We start from the raw sequence: 17,605 nt of genomic DNA on the forward strand, positions 1-17,605 counted from the left end.
GTGAAGCTGGATCATGAATGATTCGCGCGAACATAGACGCATTTATGTAGATCGGGGGCGCATTCCCTTCAGAAACAAAAGTAATCCGTCAGACAAGTTTACATTATTTAGTAAAGTGACTTACACTTTAATTAAAAAATATATAACAAACACGATTAATGTAACCGTTTTAAAGAAAAAAGGGTGTTTTGCTATAGCTTTTGGAGCAAGGGCGCTGCCATCGTGCAATTCCACAGCGTGTGACGTCACGGGGTTGGTTCGCTCTGTTGGCCAGTGCAGTAATATAAGCATATCTTTACTTTTTGAACGCACGGTTGTTTTGAAATTGAGAAATACGAACTTAAAAGGACTGTTGAGCCCATAATAAGTCTCACTGCTTATGCATTTGATCCGATGCGGCGAGGGGACTGAGCAGTGCTACCGTTACGGGTGGAAGAAATCCTGAACCCGCTGGTTTGGGGTGAAGAACGGGTCGGAAACAATAGGTGTTTACGTGGATACTCGTCAAGACAGTGATTCTGACCATTTTTGTATGCATTTGCTCAAGACGACATGAAAGAGAACTCAATTTGGTACTTGAAATTGAGTTTTTTTGAAATTGAAATCTCTAGCACTGTCTCACGCTTGAATGACTTAACACTTTAATGTTTAAACTGACTAGGATTGAAACAATGATAAACTTAAAAAGAACAAAAAAAGAATGATAGTTTCTTGAGGATGCAGCACTAGCCCGATCGTTACGATCAGGTGAATAACTTAACATAAAAAGTGGAGCATCCTGTTAACAGCAGGTTAACTAATTGTATTCGCAGGTGAACATAAAATATCTTAAATACCACTAATGGTGAAAGAGCCAGTGTAATGCAAATATGTCTGAAAGGTCTGATATAACAATAAAGATGCCACGTATGATATTGTATGAAGCATTATTTGTTTACATCATGTTGCGCCTCGCGTTATGAAAACAATGTTTGGGATACCACTCTCAAAACTTTGTGATTTAAACAGTTTGGTGTTGGATATTCATGCAATTATGGTGAAAACCAAGCATATCTTTACTCCCAAAAAGTAAAGAAATGCTTATATTACTGCACTGGCCAGCGGAGCGAACCAACCCCGTGACGTCACACGCTGTGGAATTGCACGATGGCGATGGAACACAGACTGAAGGTGAACCAAGCCGATTCTGCCAATAGCGCTGACACACTCAGTACGTTTACATGGACAACAATACTCCGATTTTAATACGATTAAGACAATACTCTGATTAAGAATCTACCATGTAAACAGAGATTTTTTAATTACCTTAATCCGGCTAAAGTCATAATCGAAGTAAACACTAATCGAATTAAGACATGTGGAGTATTCCTATTTTAGTCGCATTACTGAAGTGCAGTATAGACATGTACACACCTTTAAATGTTCTGGTTGTGGTTCACACATGCCAGAATGAAGTCACTTCTTTCATGCCAAACAATGATTAGATTAGCTTTAAAATAGCTCTATAAGATTTCTCCCTAACCAAAAGAAAGAAGAAAAATTGCTAATTAATTTTGATGTATCTAGAAAATATCTGAAACAAAAATAAATCAACTTCGTTAGTATTGTAATGCTGTTTCTGTTATGTTTAAAGCACCACACTGTTCAGTATTCCATGCATACCTCACACATATTTGCGTACTACATTCCTAGTAGCTGTAGCGTGGTTGCACGCCATTGGGAACACATCCCCAGAGTCCCATCTGCTCTTTGTCAGTCTTTCAGTTGTTCTGTGAGAGAATCGTTTTGAAGAAGAGGATGTTCCCGCTCGTCTTCTCCCTCCTCTGTGTGCTGAGGTCTGGTTTGTGGGAGCAGCAAGGGTTTGTGGGAAATGCGTGAGAGATTAGCAGACACTAGTATGCGCCGAACTTTAAACAGCGCTTTATTTTCGTGCTTTAACCGGCGAGGTGTGAAGTTTAACGGCGCGTTTGAGCTCGCGTCTTTGTCGGGATGTTAACGAAAGCGCTGCGCGAGAGTTGGAGGATTGCGCTCTGGACGTGTGCGTGAAATCTGCAGGTAAACAAAGACACTACTGAAAGTTTGAAAACTGCACGTTCGCGACGCGACGCATCAGAACGCCACGCGCCCTTTTTAATAACTAAAGCTTGAACTGTTGACGCGCGTGTGCGCTATTCATACAGACAACTTCGGTGACTTCTAATGGAACGTTGCGTTCTGTTGTGACGCGTCGCGTCGCTTGCAGAAACGGAGGAGTGAAATGTTGTAATGTTTCTGTGAATCACAGTGAGCCTTCCACAGTTTTACTACAGATGAATAGACTGCAGTGCTTATCGCAGGAAAGAACTCCAAATGCCATTTTCACTCCACTTTTCATTAAAAAAAATCACGAATTTGTGATGGGTGTGCAGCAGAGGTCCGGTTTTCTTTATGTACACAAAGCATACTTTAAGTATTATCACTACTATTTTTTTAGATACCCGTTTCCTTCTGGAGCATCGGTGAGCGTTTGAAGCTTCTGTAATAGTTGCGTTTGAGTCCCTCAGTTGTCCTCAGTGTGAAAAGATGGATCTCAAAATCACACAGTCATTGTTGGAAAGGATTCAAATACACAAAAGATGCTGGAAAACCAAAGAATTTGTGGGCGCTGAAGGATTTTTCTGAAGAACAGCGGGCAGTTTCACTGTTCAGGACAAACAAGGGACTCGTGAACAACTATCACTAAACAAACAAACAAAAAACAGCTGTGGATCATCCAGATAAAAACACAGTATTAAGAATCAAGCATATGTAAACTTTTGAACGGGGTCATTTTTATAAATTCTACTATTATTTTCTCTTGTGGATTATATGTAAATGTCTTTTATGTGAAATATCTTATTCAGGTCAGTACTAAATAAAAAGAACATGCATTTTGTATGATCCTTTTTTTTTTTTTTGTAAAATAGGCTAATTAATTAACATTTTTCAGAGGCTGCAAAGTGTATGTAAAATTTTGACCACAAGTGTATACTTAATACCTTTTGAATTCTGTCTAACAATTTCAAACACAACTGTTTATATTTCATATCTAACAAGGTGAGTTCACCCTTCTTTTTCTTTTTTCCTTCTGTCATTTTCCCCCCAGTCCTTTTAATGAACACTTAGTCGTCATTTACAGAACTCTTCTTTACAATATTAGTAGTTTTGCAATGAAGATGCATATTGTTTTTTTTATTCAGACAAAATGAAATATACATTTTATACAAATGCAATAATTAAACATTATGCATAAAATACAAGAATGAAAAAAAGAAAACCAACTTTGTTAAAAAAAAAAGAAAAAAAGTTGCCGGGGAAATAGTAGTAATATAAAACTCAGAATAAAAGTGCATTCAAGACATTCACTTTGTAAAGCTCAATTTTTTTCTTGGTCAGAGAGCCTCTAATACAAAGATGCATACTGTTGCATGAATCAGTATTTATTATAAACTGGTTTTAGACAACATTCACGCTCTAATATCTCTGTGAAATGCCATTGTTGTTCCTATTCATGACTTGGGCAACAGTAGCATTTCATTGGTCTACGTTAAACACGTCATGATCTTATCCTGTTTGCAGTGTTTAACCAACTGTGCAATATAAGATATTAAATTGATATCATGGGTGTAAACTACCCTGTTAAATTTGAGATTATGAGACATCCTGTCTGTACATCTTCAATGTTTTTACATCTGTATTCATGTGTGATGTGTCTTTGATGTGTTGTGTGCTGGTGTAGTGTGAAAACAGATGCTTTGGTGATCTGTTTCTGTTATGACTGCCTCCCTGTGGTGTAACATTAGAACAGCAGGCTGTGGATTTACATCATGTCCAATATCTGAAACCCTTCCCTTCTTACTATTTATTCAGTATTTAAGGAGTTTCCTAATTTAGGTATTGATTTCCAATATTATTGTACTTGTTTTGCCTTTTTTTCCATGAATATTACATTGATCTAGCATGAAATTGTCTTTAAAATAAGTCACTTTTAAAGGAATAGTTCACTCAAAAATGAAAATTGGCTGAAAATGTACTCCAAGGCCATCCAAGAAGTAGATGAGTTTGTTTTTTCATTGGAACAGATTTGGAGAAATGTTGCATTGCATTACGTCACATTGCAGTGAATGGGTGCCGTCAGAATGAGAGTCCAAACAGCTGATAAAAACATCACAAGTGTTCGACACGACTCCATTCCAGTTTTCTCCAAATCTGTTCTGATGAAGAAACAAACTCATCTGGGATGGCCTGAAATTTTCAGCCCATTTTCACTTTTGGGTGAACTATTTCTTTTAACAGAAGTCTCACTGGCACCACAAGTCTGTAATTAATCAATTGAATCATCCTGTTCTTTGGAATAATCCCAGTGCAAAAGTCTGAAAGGCTCATGGACAGGAAGGAAAAAAAACCCTAATGAAGATTAATGAGATGCAACTAACTTATAATCATGGATAATTAGGTTAGCAAAATAAATAGGCCTTTCAGCTAAATAGGCTTTTCAAAACGTCAAGAGAAAACATTTTCTATATATATTGTTGTTAAAATCAGAGGCCGTGCACCCAAACAAACTCCAAGCAGCATTTTGGCAGAAATGTATCTGTCACTCGGTAAAAGCTAATTTGTCAGATGCTAACATGAATGAATTGTGTAACATGTTGCCATCCTCAAAAACCATGAAAAAGAAACTGCACAAGGTAGACAAAAGTATGATTATAATATCTGTGGCAAATTTAAAAGCTTAACATTGATATATTCTTTCTCACTACAATAACAGTTTACCCTGCAGTGGCGCTGAATCGTCTTTCCTCAAATGCGTGATAATTAGCTATTTGCATTCCTTAACTAAATGCTAAAGAGGGCAAACAAATCCTAGAGGCTAATAATTGGAGACAAGAGCTGTTTGGTGCTTGTATTGATTGTATCCTTTTATATTTTTGAATGTGTTTCCAGTAGGATGTGATGCTGAACCCTCAATAGCGTTTAATAGTTGCCAGTGTTCCACAATGAACTCTAAATAAGAAAACAGATTGTGATTATTAATTTTCTATACACCTATATGTAGTGCTGGGCGGTATGACCAAAAATTTATATCACGGTATTTTTCAAAATTATACCGGTTTCACGGTATTTTTTTTTCATGCATGACCGGGTGTTAACCATATTTTCTACTGATTGAGAGAGGAAATACTGCAGTATATTGACTTAGAATGCCCTATTTTACTGTCACGATGAGTGAATATTGTCAAAAAATACCACACTAAATAGTGACTAAACACGACCCCTTTTAATGTTAACCAGGAGTCACTCTCATTTATAATCAAGGCATCGTCTGATAAAATCAACATGCATCTACACTAAAGAGCGGCGGCTATGCAAACACCGGTATTCGGTATGAACCGGTATACCGCCCAGCACTACCTATATGTATAAAAAGCATTTCACATTTTGTCATTTAAAAAAAAAAGATAAAATAAATATCTGTACTGTTTCAGTGAGGTGCACTTTGAATAAGTGTGGCAAGAAACTTTGAAAAAAAAAAACTTTAAAAATAAAAAGAAACATTGAAATACAAATATTGTTAATTAGATTATTATTGCCTAATACAGTGGTTCTCAATTCCAGTCCTCGCGATCCACCGCTCGGCATATTTCAGATTATTTAATCTGAATTTTTTTCCGGATTAAATAGACATGCTGTTGTTTATTATTACATGAATATTTATCAAACAGCAACACTAACTAAAGAAAAAAGTAAAGCGCACACTTTGTTTTAAATGTATTTTTTTGTGTTTCTTTATGACTGTTTACTTGAAAAATTACATCTAAATCTGGATGTTTACTTCATTGAGAAACACTTGAAGGCTGTAATAATTTGTTTTTAAACAGTATTTAGACTGTATTTCCCTTGTACTTCTGTGATATGAAGAATAATTTATGTGTTGCAGAAGACAGTGTTGGCATATTTGTTGCATATTGAAGAAATAATTGCCTTCAGAAACTGAAATTGAAAAACAGGTTCATCCACAAACAGATGTGCAGATATAGTGTGCTGCAACATCTCTGCTTCATGAGCCGCTTTCACACATAAAACCTGGTAAATTGCTGTAAAATTGCCAGATTAGTAAATGCATCACATTTGCCGTTTGCACAAGCAATGGCTTTCTGACTCTTACTGTTAAGATACATTCACACATCAGCAATGAAGTACCAGTCAAATCTATGGTGTCAATCATGGGAAATGACCTTTAAACGCTGCAGCATTTTCTTCATCCGCTCAGAAGAGGAAAAGAGCTTTCGTTTTTTATCAATATATTTATTATTTTCACATCAACAATTTACAGACTTAGTACAATTTACAAGTAAACATTCTTTCCTAACCACCCTTCCACCCCCATCACATCCTCACTAGACAGAACACTTAAATGAACATTCTTGCGAGGCATTGAGCTGGTGTGTAAAATAAGAAAAAAGAGAAAATAATACAAATAAATACATAAATAACAATACTGATAATAAATAAAGAAATTAAAGTCAAGAAAGGGTTACATTATCACATCAGCATTTTCAGTCAATGTAACATCCAAATTATTCACGTATGCAATAAATTTGCCCCAAATCTTTACAAACATTGATGACTTTTTTTTCAGATTAAACATTATTTTTTCAACAGGCACATAGGACGAAAGTTCTCTAAGCCATACACTAGGCCTTGGTGGTTCTTCTGATTTCCATTGTATAGCTATACATTTCTTTGCTGCTATCAGAGCCATCTTAACTAAACGTAAATTCTTCCTTTGATCAGGTTGAAGAATTGATTCATCCCCCAATAATATAAATCTCGGGTCATATGGAAGCCTAACGTTAGTAATTTTGTCACTAGTTTGTATTATATTTTTCCAATAAATTTTAAGTTCAGAACAAGTCCAAAACATATGCAATAATGTACCCACCTCTGTTTTACATCTAGGGCAACATTCTGAATACGAATCAGTGATCTTGTGTAATCTTCCAGGTGTATAATATACTCCATGTATAATATTGAACTGCATTAATCTATGCCTACTATTAAATGAAAACGTTAAAGCACTTTCACAGATGAGTTCCCAAGTATCTTGTTCAAAAGTACATTCCAGATCTTTTTCCCATTTAAGTCTTGAAGATGATACATCCTCCCCATACAAGTCAATGAAATTGGTATACATATAAGACACAAAACCTTTAGATCCTTTTTTCTCTCTTATAGTGCTATCTATTGCGAGTAAAGAAAGAGACCTTAAATGACCTTGTATTGCTTGTATTGTATTTCTCACCTGAAAATATTTGAAAAAGTGTTTAACAGGAAGAGAAAACTTTATTCTCAATATTCTCAATGTCATTAGTGTGTCCTCCTCATATAAATCTCCAAACACTTGTATTCCCTTTTTATACCAATATTGTGTTATCCCATCTCTTAATGCCTCAGGAAGAGATGGGTTGTAGTGAAAAGGAGTATTGTTATATAATGATAGTAGCCAATTATATTTTTTCCTGATCTCAAACCCCCATTTGCAAGTGTGTCTAATGAATGGGTTGTTAACTACTTTCGTAACACAAGTCAATGGGATGAACCAATTTGCAAATGAATGGGATGTTAACTACTTTCGTAACACAAGTCAATGGGATGAACAGAGCCTTATCAGCCTTATCTTCCCCTGCATGATATCTTTCAATTTGTATCCATGCAGGTGGCAAAGTACTATTCATCTGCCAAAACCATACCGCTCTCATTTGTGCTGCCCAAAAATAAGACACAAAATCTGGAAGTTGTAATCCACCTTTTTTAGATGCCATTTGTAATGTTTTAAGTTTAACCTTCTGAGTTTTATTATTCCAAATACATTTTCTAATTGAGCTATTGAGATTATTAAAAAACTTTTGTGGGATAGAAATGGGAAGAGTTTGAAATAAATATAAAAATTTTGGAAGAACGTTCATTTTTATGCAATTTATCCTGCCAATTAATGATAATGGTAGTAAGTTCCATCTTTCCAAATCTCTCATTACTTTTTTAAGTAATGGGGAATAATTCAAAGAATATGCTTCTTCCAGCTTCGAAGGAATATTTAATCCTAAATAAACTATCTTTTCCGAATTCCATAAAAAAGGAATGTTATTTAAGGGCATTTTCTCCGCAGCCAAATTAATTGGCATCATAACGCTTTTATTAATATTAATTTTATAACCAGATATATCTCTACATTTTTCCAACAATTGAGATAAAGTAGGCAGAGATGATTCAGGATTAGTTAGATATAACATAACATCATCCGCATACAATGATATTTTGTGTACACAGCCTCCTACCTCTAGCCCAGATATTGATTCGTTTGCCCGTATTGCTATGGCCAGGGGTTCCACTGCCAATGCAAAAAGTAGTGGAGACAGAGGTTCTGTCAATCCCAACAAATATTTATATTATGTACTTTCAAACAAACATATTATTTACTTCGAATAATCCTAGTAACATATCCAAAATTCTCACCTTTTCGTAAACAATTCCACAAACATAAAATCACATTCTTCTCACATTGGATTTTAGGTATAGAGTCCACCCTTGACATAACTGTTAAGTCAGTAATGTTCATCCAAGAGAAAAAAAAAACTCACCCCTCTTACTTCAATGCAGTTATTCTTGCATACTATACGGGTGATTGCTTTAGTAGAGTTTACTGTAGATCCCCGGAATTCGTTGATATGCCATTTCTTAACATCTTAAATGGCAATCAAGTGCGGATGATGTTGTCGAAGATAAGTCTCTGCCGATGCTTTGGAGTTGAAGGATCTTTGTCCCTCCGGTAGCTGAATCCTCAGCGTCGCAGGATGAAGCATTGCATAAGACACGTCGTTATTGCGTAGCTGTCTTTTGAGTGCGCTGAATTCTTGTCGCTTTCTAAACAAGGTCGATGACATGTCACGAAATATCATGATAGTAGAATTGCCATAGGTGAGCTTGCCCCTTTCTCTGGCCACATTGAGAATCTTAAGTGTGTCTCCATATCGAAGTAGACGAATCAGAATGGCCCGTGGTTTGCCGTTTTCCGCTGGTCGTCGTTGCAAAGTGCGATGAGCTCTTTCAATTTCGTAGATCTCGTCCTCCTGTCCCAGAATCTTAGGCAGCCATTCCTTTAAAAAATCCACGGCGTTTCTGCCTTCCACTCCCTCTGGGAAGCCAACAAGACGTAAATTCTGACGGCGAGATTGATTCTCAAGTTCATCAATTTTATCTTTCAGCTGTTTAATTTCGTCGTCAACAGCCAATTTGACATTCCCGACATCTTTGTGAAGGCCCGTTACCGCTTCTTCCATCTCCAACTGCTTGGTTTCTACATCCACCATTCTCAGATTTATTGACTGTAATTCGTGCCACTTTTTCTCCAAGGATTCTGCGAACTTACTCAGGCGTCCGTCGATTAACTCCTGAATTCTGAGAAAACCTTTTTCCATTTCTGCATGGAACCATGGCGGCGGGTCGGACAGTGGCAGTCTCGTTTCCTGAGTTTCTTCTTTTTTATTGTCCGTTTTCTTTGGATTCGGCATATTTATCGGAATATTCTAAGTTATTATTTTAGATAAAGTACTTTCGTCGTAATAAATATCTTTAGGGAGGGTTATTTAGATGGAATTATTCGGGAGCTCTAAACGCTGCGTCTCACTCTAGCACCGCCATAACCGGAAGTCATTATCTGTTCAATTTGATGTTTTTTTTGTGGCTTTCTAGTTTCTGCAGCAGTATGGAATAATTCCTTCATCTCTACCAGAGCGTTTATTAATTGCCTAAAGCAGACTTCTTACTTCAGTCCTGACCCTGGAGCTACTCAAATTAGTAATCTACAGCTTCACACATCAAAACTGACCAGTGATGTTACTTCATCTATCCAAACTGCCAGATTTTTCACCAATCACCACTATTTCTCAACAGTTCACACTTGTTGTCTAAGTGGTCAAATGCGTGTAATTTTCTGGAAATTAAGTCTCTTCTGAATTAGGTTTACATTCCCGTAATGTGTCTCAGAGTCTTGTGCAAGTGTCACTCGGATATTTATTTGCCACAATTGAAAGGTGCACTGTGCAAATCTCTCTTCATTTATACCATGTATAATTTTATTTTCTAGAATATATCATGAAGGACCTGTCATTATTTTCTCAGTACTGTTTGAATCAGCTGAATGTTGATTCTGCCATACCAGTTAATCACACCCATCATTTTATTTTACACTCCATAAACAATGATGTTATGCCTGCTCGTTTTCTAAAACAAGTCATAAATACTGTTTGTGCAGATGTATGTTCCTTTATAAACATGAGTTTGAGCACCGGAATGGTTCCTGATAGTTTAAAATATGCAACAATTACTCCAATTTTAAAGACATCAAATTCAGATACATCTATTTTGTCCAACTTTAGACCAATCTCTAATTGACCTTTTATGTCTAAAATTCTGGAAAAAACAGTGTTAACTCAGTTACAAGCTTTCCTGAGTTCTAACAATATTAATGAAACTTTTCAATCTGGGTTCAGGAAATTACTTAGTACAGAATCTGCTCTTTTAAAAGTTTTTAATGACATCTTATTGACCACAGATTCTGGAAATGCTGTTGCTTTGATCTTACTAGATCTCAGCTCAGCCTTTGACCTAGTTGATCACAATGTACTCATCTCGCGCTTAAAAAATTATATTGGCCTGCGAGGCACTGCTCTTCAATGGTTTCGGTCTTTTTTAACTAACCGTAAGATCTGTGTACGTATTGGACAAAATACTTCCTCCACCGCTCCTCTGTCTTGTGGTGTTCCTCAGGGCTCCATTCTTGCTCCAGCTCTGTTTATGTTATATATACTGCCTTTAGGTTTGATTTTTCAGAAATATGGAATTTCTTTTCATTTATTTGCAGATGATGTTCAGTTGTACCTCCCCTTTAAACCAAATGATAAAAATGCACTAGGAGATCTGTATGCATGCATTCAGGAACTTAAGTCATGGCATACAAAAATTTTTTTTGACTCTAAACGAAGGTAAAACTAAAGTAATTCTGTTTGGACCTAGTGACGCTTTTAATGCCTGTAAATGTAACTTTGGTTCCTTAACTCAATGGGTTACTCCATGTGCAAAAAATTTAGGTTTTTGGCTTGATTCTGGTCTAAAGCTTGACAAACAGATAAATGGAGTAGTTAAAGTGTGTTTTTTCAATCTTCGTCGCCTGGCTAAAGTGAAACCTTTGTTATCAACCAGGAACTTCAAAAAAGTAATTCATGCATTTGTTATTTCCCATTTAGACTATTGTAATGCACTTTATTATGAGATTAACTGCTCATCCATGGAGCGTTTACAACTGGTCCAAAACGCAGCAGCCAGGTTTTTGACGAGAACACGTAAATCCCAGCACATCTCTCCTATCTTGATCTCTCTCCAGTGGTTGCCTGTAAAATTCAGAGTTGAATTTAAAATATTAATCTGGGTTTTTAAATCGCTTCATAATCTTGCGCCAGTCTACCTCACTGAGTTGTTGCACTCACACACATCAGCGAGACCACTTAGATCGGGGCATTTAAAAATGTTATCCGTCCCTAGGTCCAGACTGAAACATCGTGGTGACCGAGCTTTTGCTATTGCCTATTAAATCAATGCTTAAATCTTATTTATTTGAAAAATGTATGCTGGGTTAAATTTTTACTGTACTGTTTTTATGTATTTTCAACAACTATGTATAGCACTTTGGTCAACCCTTGGTTGTTTTAAAATGTGCTTTATAAATAAATGAAGAAAGAAACAACAAGATCAAGTTATATTGTGACTAGAGTGGTTGGTAACACTTCTCACCAGTTCTCACTATTAACTAGTTGCTTTTTAGCATGCATATTACTAGCATATTGGCTGTTTATTATAAAGCACATATTAATGCCTTATTCTGCATGACCATATTTTAGATCCCTTAATCCGACCCCATTCCTAAACTTCACAACTACCTTACTAACTATTAATAAGCAGCAAATTAGGAGTTTACTGAGACAAAAGTTGCAATTAATAGTTAGTTAATAGTGAGAATTGGTCCCCAAACTAAGGTGTGACCGAATGGTTTATTTTATATTACCCTATATTTATTTATTTTTGTAATACATGAACAGGCAAGCAGAGTGATCATCTTGTACATTTTCTGTCATTCTCTACTTTTAAAGGCCATTGTTTTCAATGGCTTTTGTGAAAATTATGTAAGTGTATGCCATCTTGATATGCCCAGTAATTTCAATAATTAAAATTTCAGTAATTAGAAGTTTCTAATTAAACAGTTTCTGTTCTGTATTGCATATGGTATATTATTTGTGCCATTAATTTAGATTAGTGTATTTTCAAAGTAAAGTAACAAACTGGACTCGGTAAGACATAGGCTACAATAGAAGTTAATAAAGATTTAAACTAAAATCATCGACAACTGAAATGAGTTTTGTTTTAAACTCTATTTTCTCTACCTTTCTTCACTTCTCAATTGGTGTCCATAACAGTGAGAATGTTTCTGTACTAGGGAAACACAGGGACATTTATATTAGATATGAACAGTGAAGAAAAATGACAGCTAATGTCCAATCCAAGTAGAGAAGCAGAATGAACTGTGGCATAACTGCCACCCTGCCAATGAACTGACCCGGTTTTATTTTCTACAAAATATTATAAACTTCTCTTTTCCTAAAATGAGATTTCCGTGTTTGTTGTCATTTGTTCAAGCGCTCAACAGATGGCACTGTTAAACTGTGTGGTGACTTGAGGAAGACTGTACTAATGCAGTAAATAAATAAAACAAACTCTTCAACTTCAGAAACCAGCCTTAGTGAGCAATGCTATTTAATTGTTCAGACCTATAAATTCATGCTCTCACTGTACACAGAGAAGAAATTAAAACGCATTTGTCTGTTTTAATAAACCACTTCATTGCATCTCAGTGTCACGTCTCTGTTCAGATCTCAGATGAAGTTCTGTTTGAAGGATCATAACATTCTTCAGATGCAGTCCTTCATGACACAGCTAGCATTAGTCTGCATTGTCCTTCAGTGGCTAATGGCTCTGAAATGTTGCCAGAACCAGAATAACACAGATTGGACTGAGATCTTGGATGATGTCATTGATGTGGGAGGACAGCGGGTGATCGTTACGTTTGTTGTTGTATGATGTAGTTCTGGTTGTTATCGCTGTTGGCAGAAGCCTGTGGTGACATTGGTCTTCTGTAATGTTGGCCGGTTGATTTGGGCTTTGCATTTTGTTTCTCTTGTGAAATGCATCTGATGGTGCGGCCAGGGTGCTATCTGGACACTGAGAGTGCAAAAATGGGTGTTACTGTTTTCAGCAGGAGATATCAGACAATTCCTCAAAAGTCACTTATACGGGATTAAATGGATGAACAGACATCATTTAGGCAAATTAATTAACGCACTATTCACTATTCTCTACTGATGTGTCATGAGAGGCTGTGCTGCAGTTCAGCCAATCGCATTCAGATCTGCCTCTATTCCAGTATGCAATGTTTGCTTTTTATTTACATCCCAATAAACAACTGATGGATAACATTAAGTCCAACCCTACATAATTTTTTTGTTTGTTTGATAGTTTTGTTTCACATCACAATACGGTAGTAAAGTCGGTCGCCATTTATGTTGAATGTAGACTTGTGCCGGTATTCGGTAATGCGATATATCACGGTAATGAATATGCACGATATTGTTATAGTGGGCACTTCTAAATACCGTGAATAATTATATATTACAAATTATTCCGAATTTTGAATGCATTTTAAGAATACTTTTCCCATAAACTGGTCAAAATGCACAACACCGCTGTATGCTGCGTGAAAGACGCATGGGCACTCTGAGTAAACAAGCGTGGACAAGAAGCAGCTGACACTAAAAGTGCAGAACTTTTCTGAGGTTTTAGGGTGTACACTAACAGCTAAAGCATAGCTTGCTAAGTAAAGAAGTGCCACTAAAAATATCAAAACTAAAAAAAGAAAACATTCTGCTTAATTTAACTGACTAGTCGGTTGTTGGATTGCCGTGAGCCATTCTTACTGTAATGAACTGTGTTCTGTGTGTTTGTGTGTTGTGCAGCAGCGATGCAGGGCTAAATGACGTGCTGTCAGACTGGGACTCAGACATGGATGGTGTGGAGTGTCTTAAGGACACAGATGTTCTCCACAATGGCAGCCGAAGTGACCAGGAAGCTGCCCGACGTCTGGCCAGGCGGCTGTACCACCTGGAAGGCTTCCGGCGCTCGGATGTCGCCAAACATCTGGGCAAGAAGTGAGTTCATTCAGCCATAAATTTAGTTCTGTGTTTTCCTCCTCTCTATCCAGTCTTTGATTGGATACCTGTAATGCACACCGACCAGAGGAATATCAAAACATTAGCCTCTAACTAGAACCTGAAGAAAAACATAGTGCAAAAATACAGATAGATGCTTACTTTGAGTCTGATTGGTTAACAGGTTTGGGTTTGTTTTTGGGTTTGTTGACCACATTACAGTTGTGTATTACTTTACAATGTTCTCTGAATTCTCTGAAAAAGCCACAGCAAAAACTGACTAATGTACCATTTGACCACTGAATAAGTCCAGCAGTGTCTGTCATTGTCTATGTTGCTAGGCACATGCACGTCACATATTTATCGTTACTCAGGTGAAAATGTTTTCTTTGCACTCAGAACAAGATTTCTGCAGTTTAGAGCACAATTCAAAGTGGCTCAAACAGGATGTTGCAACAACAAAATGTTGCAAAACATGCCATGGGAAAAGTATTCCAACACATCCACTTCCAGTGTTTTTTTTTTTAAGGTTAAATTCATTTAATTGTATAACTTTATGTAATTTGAGTGCTTAACTCCATTTTTAAGAGTGGCGCATTTAATCAAAATATGTCAAAGATTAATTCTGTGTACTTTAGAATTTGCCCAGTCGGCAGTTCGCTAACGCCAATAAAAGAGTGTGTCTGCACAGTCCACATATTTATGCCAAATTTATTTTGAATATATTCCAGTGTTTGCACAAAAAATGGTTTCAGTGGTGATTATTTTTATTTAATAATGTTTTTAAAAATACTTCAGGCCCCTGGAGTTTTTCATTCCTTGCCACAGTCGCCTTCGATTTGCTCACTTGGGGTTTACAGACAAATACCCAAAAGGAAAAATTGAAAGTTCACCCAAAAATGAAAATGATCATCATTTACTTACCTTCAAGTTGTTCCAAACCTGTATGAATTTCTTTCTTCTGCTGAACACAAAAGAATATGTTTCTTGAAGAACGTGAATAAACAAACAGTTGCAGGTCCCCATTGACCTTCATGGGAAAAAAAAAAATATTATCATTGGGGACCAGCAACTGTTTGGTTACCAGAATTCTTCAAAATATCTTCTTTATAGCTTTAAATGTTATTTAAGTCCTCATTACTGCAATATTATTCTTCAAAGCTGCTTTGAAAAACGCTATATAAATAAATGCTATAAATAAATAGAAACTCAATTCATTGTATTTCCACTTGATTTTTAAATGACATAGCTCTGTCCACGCCCCCAAAATGAATCTTACACATTCCTAACTTTCAAAAGGCTCCATCGGCACTTCCTCAAGTATTATTAAATCAGCATATTTATTTTTTCATACAAAGGATCTTGTTACTACAAGCTGTTGTTAATGCCATTCATACATTTCATAGCCTACATTCAAGCATTATAAACTACAGCTCAATTTATGTCATTTTCTAGTTTACTGTGGTGAACTGTGCTCACAGTTATTTCCCAGATATGTTTCTTTGTATCTCAGAACCAATCAGACAGGTCAGTGACTGCATTAGAGCTGTTAAACACCCTCAGCCTTCAAGTTCATCCCTCACATTCTCACACACACTGGAAGTAAAGATTTGAACATACAGGCACTCATCCATATTCATAAGCACTCTCAGTGCCAGACGCAGTACTCTAGAGGAGCGCATTATTACTCCAGTGTGCTCTGTAGCACCGCCTCCACAGCCCTGCACTCAGCCTGTCTCACTCTCCTGCTGTCTGAAGACATAAACTGTCCACAGCCACGCTCCCATCCTGTCTCACTCTCCTGCTGTCTGAAGACTTTCACTGTCCACAGCCACGCTCCCATCCTGTCTCACTCTCCTGCTGTCTGAAGACCATCACTGTCCATAGCCACGCTCCCACTGCTGTCTGAAGACAATCACTGTCCACAGGACCTAATACTTTAGAGGACCTTATACTGAACCCTGTGGCACTCCATACTTCTGTTGGGTTGGGCATCTTGCCATTAACATAAATAAACGTGTTGGATAAGCGATTGGATAGGTAGAACCTAAGCCATGCTAATGCCTGCCCACAAATGGCAACATAACTCTCAAGCCTATCCAGGAGAATGTTATGATCTACTAGTGCTGTGCTCAAAATATCAACGCTCCCATCCTGTCTCACTCTCCTGCTGTCTAAAGACATAAACTGTCCATAGCCACACTCTCATCCTCTCTCACTCTCCTGCTGTCTGAAAACCATCACTGTCCATAGCAATGCTCCCATCCGGTCTCACTCTCCTGCTGTCTGATGACATAAACTGTCCATAGCCACACTCCCATCCTGTCTCACTCTCCTGCTGTCTGAAGACCATCACTGTCCATAGCCACATGCTCATCCTGTTTCACTCTCCTGCTGTCTGAAGATATTCACTGTCCACAGCCACATGCTCATCCTGTCTCACTCTCCTGCTGTCTGAAACATTCACTGTCCATAGCCACATGCTCATCCTGTCTCATTCTTTTGCTGTTTGTAGACGTCAATGTCCACAGCCTCGTACATATCTTGTCTCACTGCTGCTGTCTGAAGACAATCACTGTCCACAGGACCTAATACTTTAGAGGACCTTATACTGAACCCTGTGGCACTCCATACTTCTGTTGGGTTGGGCATCTTGCCATTAACACAAATAAACGTGTTGGATAAGCGATTGGATAGGTAGAACCTAAGCCATGCTAATGCCTGCCCACAAATGGCAACATATCTCTCAAGCCTATCCAGGAGAATGTTATGATCTACTAGTGCTGTGTTCAAAATATCGATACGACGATGTATCGTCACAGAGATTTGACGATACGAGTATCGATACAGCTGGCCCTGTATCGATATTGTGGCACGTGTGCAGCAGTGGACCACGCTTAATTTGTTTAAAATTTTACAACGTTTAAAATTGAGTAGAAAAGTGCGAGGTTTCTAAAAAAGAATGAATAGAGCATATATAGGCTACAACAAGGTTTAACCTGGCCGCAGAGGAAAACAACTGGGTTGCCTGATATAAAGAGACGTAATCCCCAAAACAGAGCTTTACACTTGCGCAATACGGAAATATCTGCTAAATGTGCTACTTATCATTGTCAACCTGGCAACCATATGCTCGCGCTCTCTCTCCACTGTGGATAAACACGCTTGCTTTCTGAAAACAGCGCTTAGCTTGCAGTTTAGCGATCTCCACTTCAATACTCTATTCTCAGAAAAGTGTAATTCATCAACTGTTCATTTACGAGAGAGAGAGA

At 37.3% G+C, this 17,605-nt stretch overlaps 1 protein-coding gene across 1 annotated transcript in view; it reads left to right on the plus strand.

Annotated features, from left to right (window-relative positions):
- LOC107740791 (PH and SEC7 domain-containing protein 3-like) overlaps positions 1-17,605 on the plus strand; it is a 105,746-nt gene that overhangs the window by 33,441 nt on the left and 54,700 nt on the right. Inside the window, exon 5 of the mRNA XM_016553292.1 lies at positions 14,142-14,333. Within this exon, the coding sequence (XP_016408778.1) occupies positions 14,142-14,333 (192 nt within the window). The remainder of the gene's footprint in view (positions 1-14,141; positions 14,334-17,605) is intronic.

Source organism: Sinocyclocheilus rhinocerous, unplaced genomic scaffold (genome assembly GCF_001515625.1).
Source record: "Sinocyclocheilus rhinocerous isolate Xijiao unplaced genomic scaffold, SAMN03320098_v1.1 scaffold1097, whole genome shotgun sequence".
Classification (NCBI taxonomy): domain Eukaryota; kingdom Metazoa; phylum Chordata; class Actinopteri; order Cypriniformes; family Cyprinidae; genus Sinocyclocheilus; species Sinocyclocheilus rhinocerous.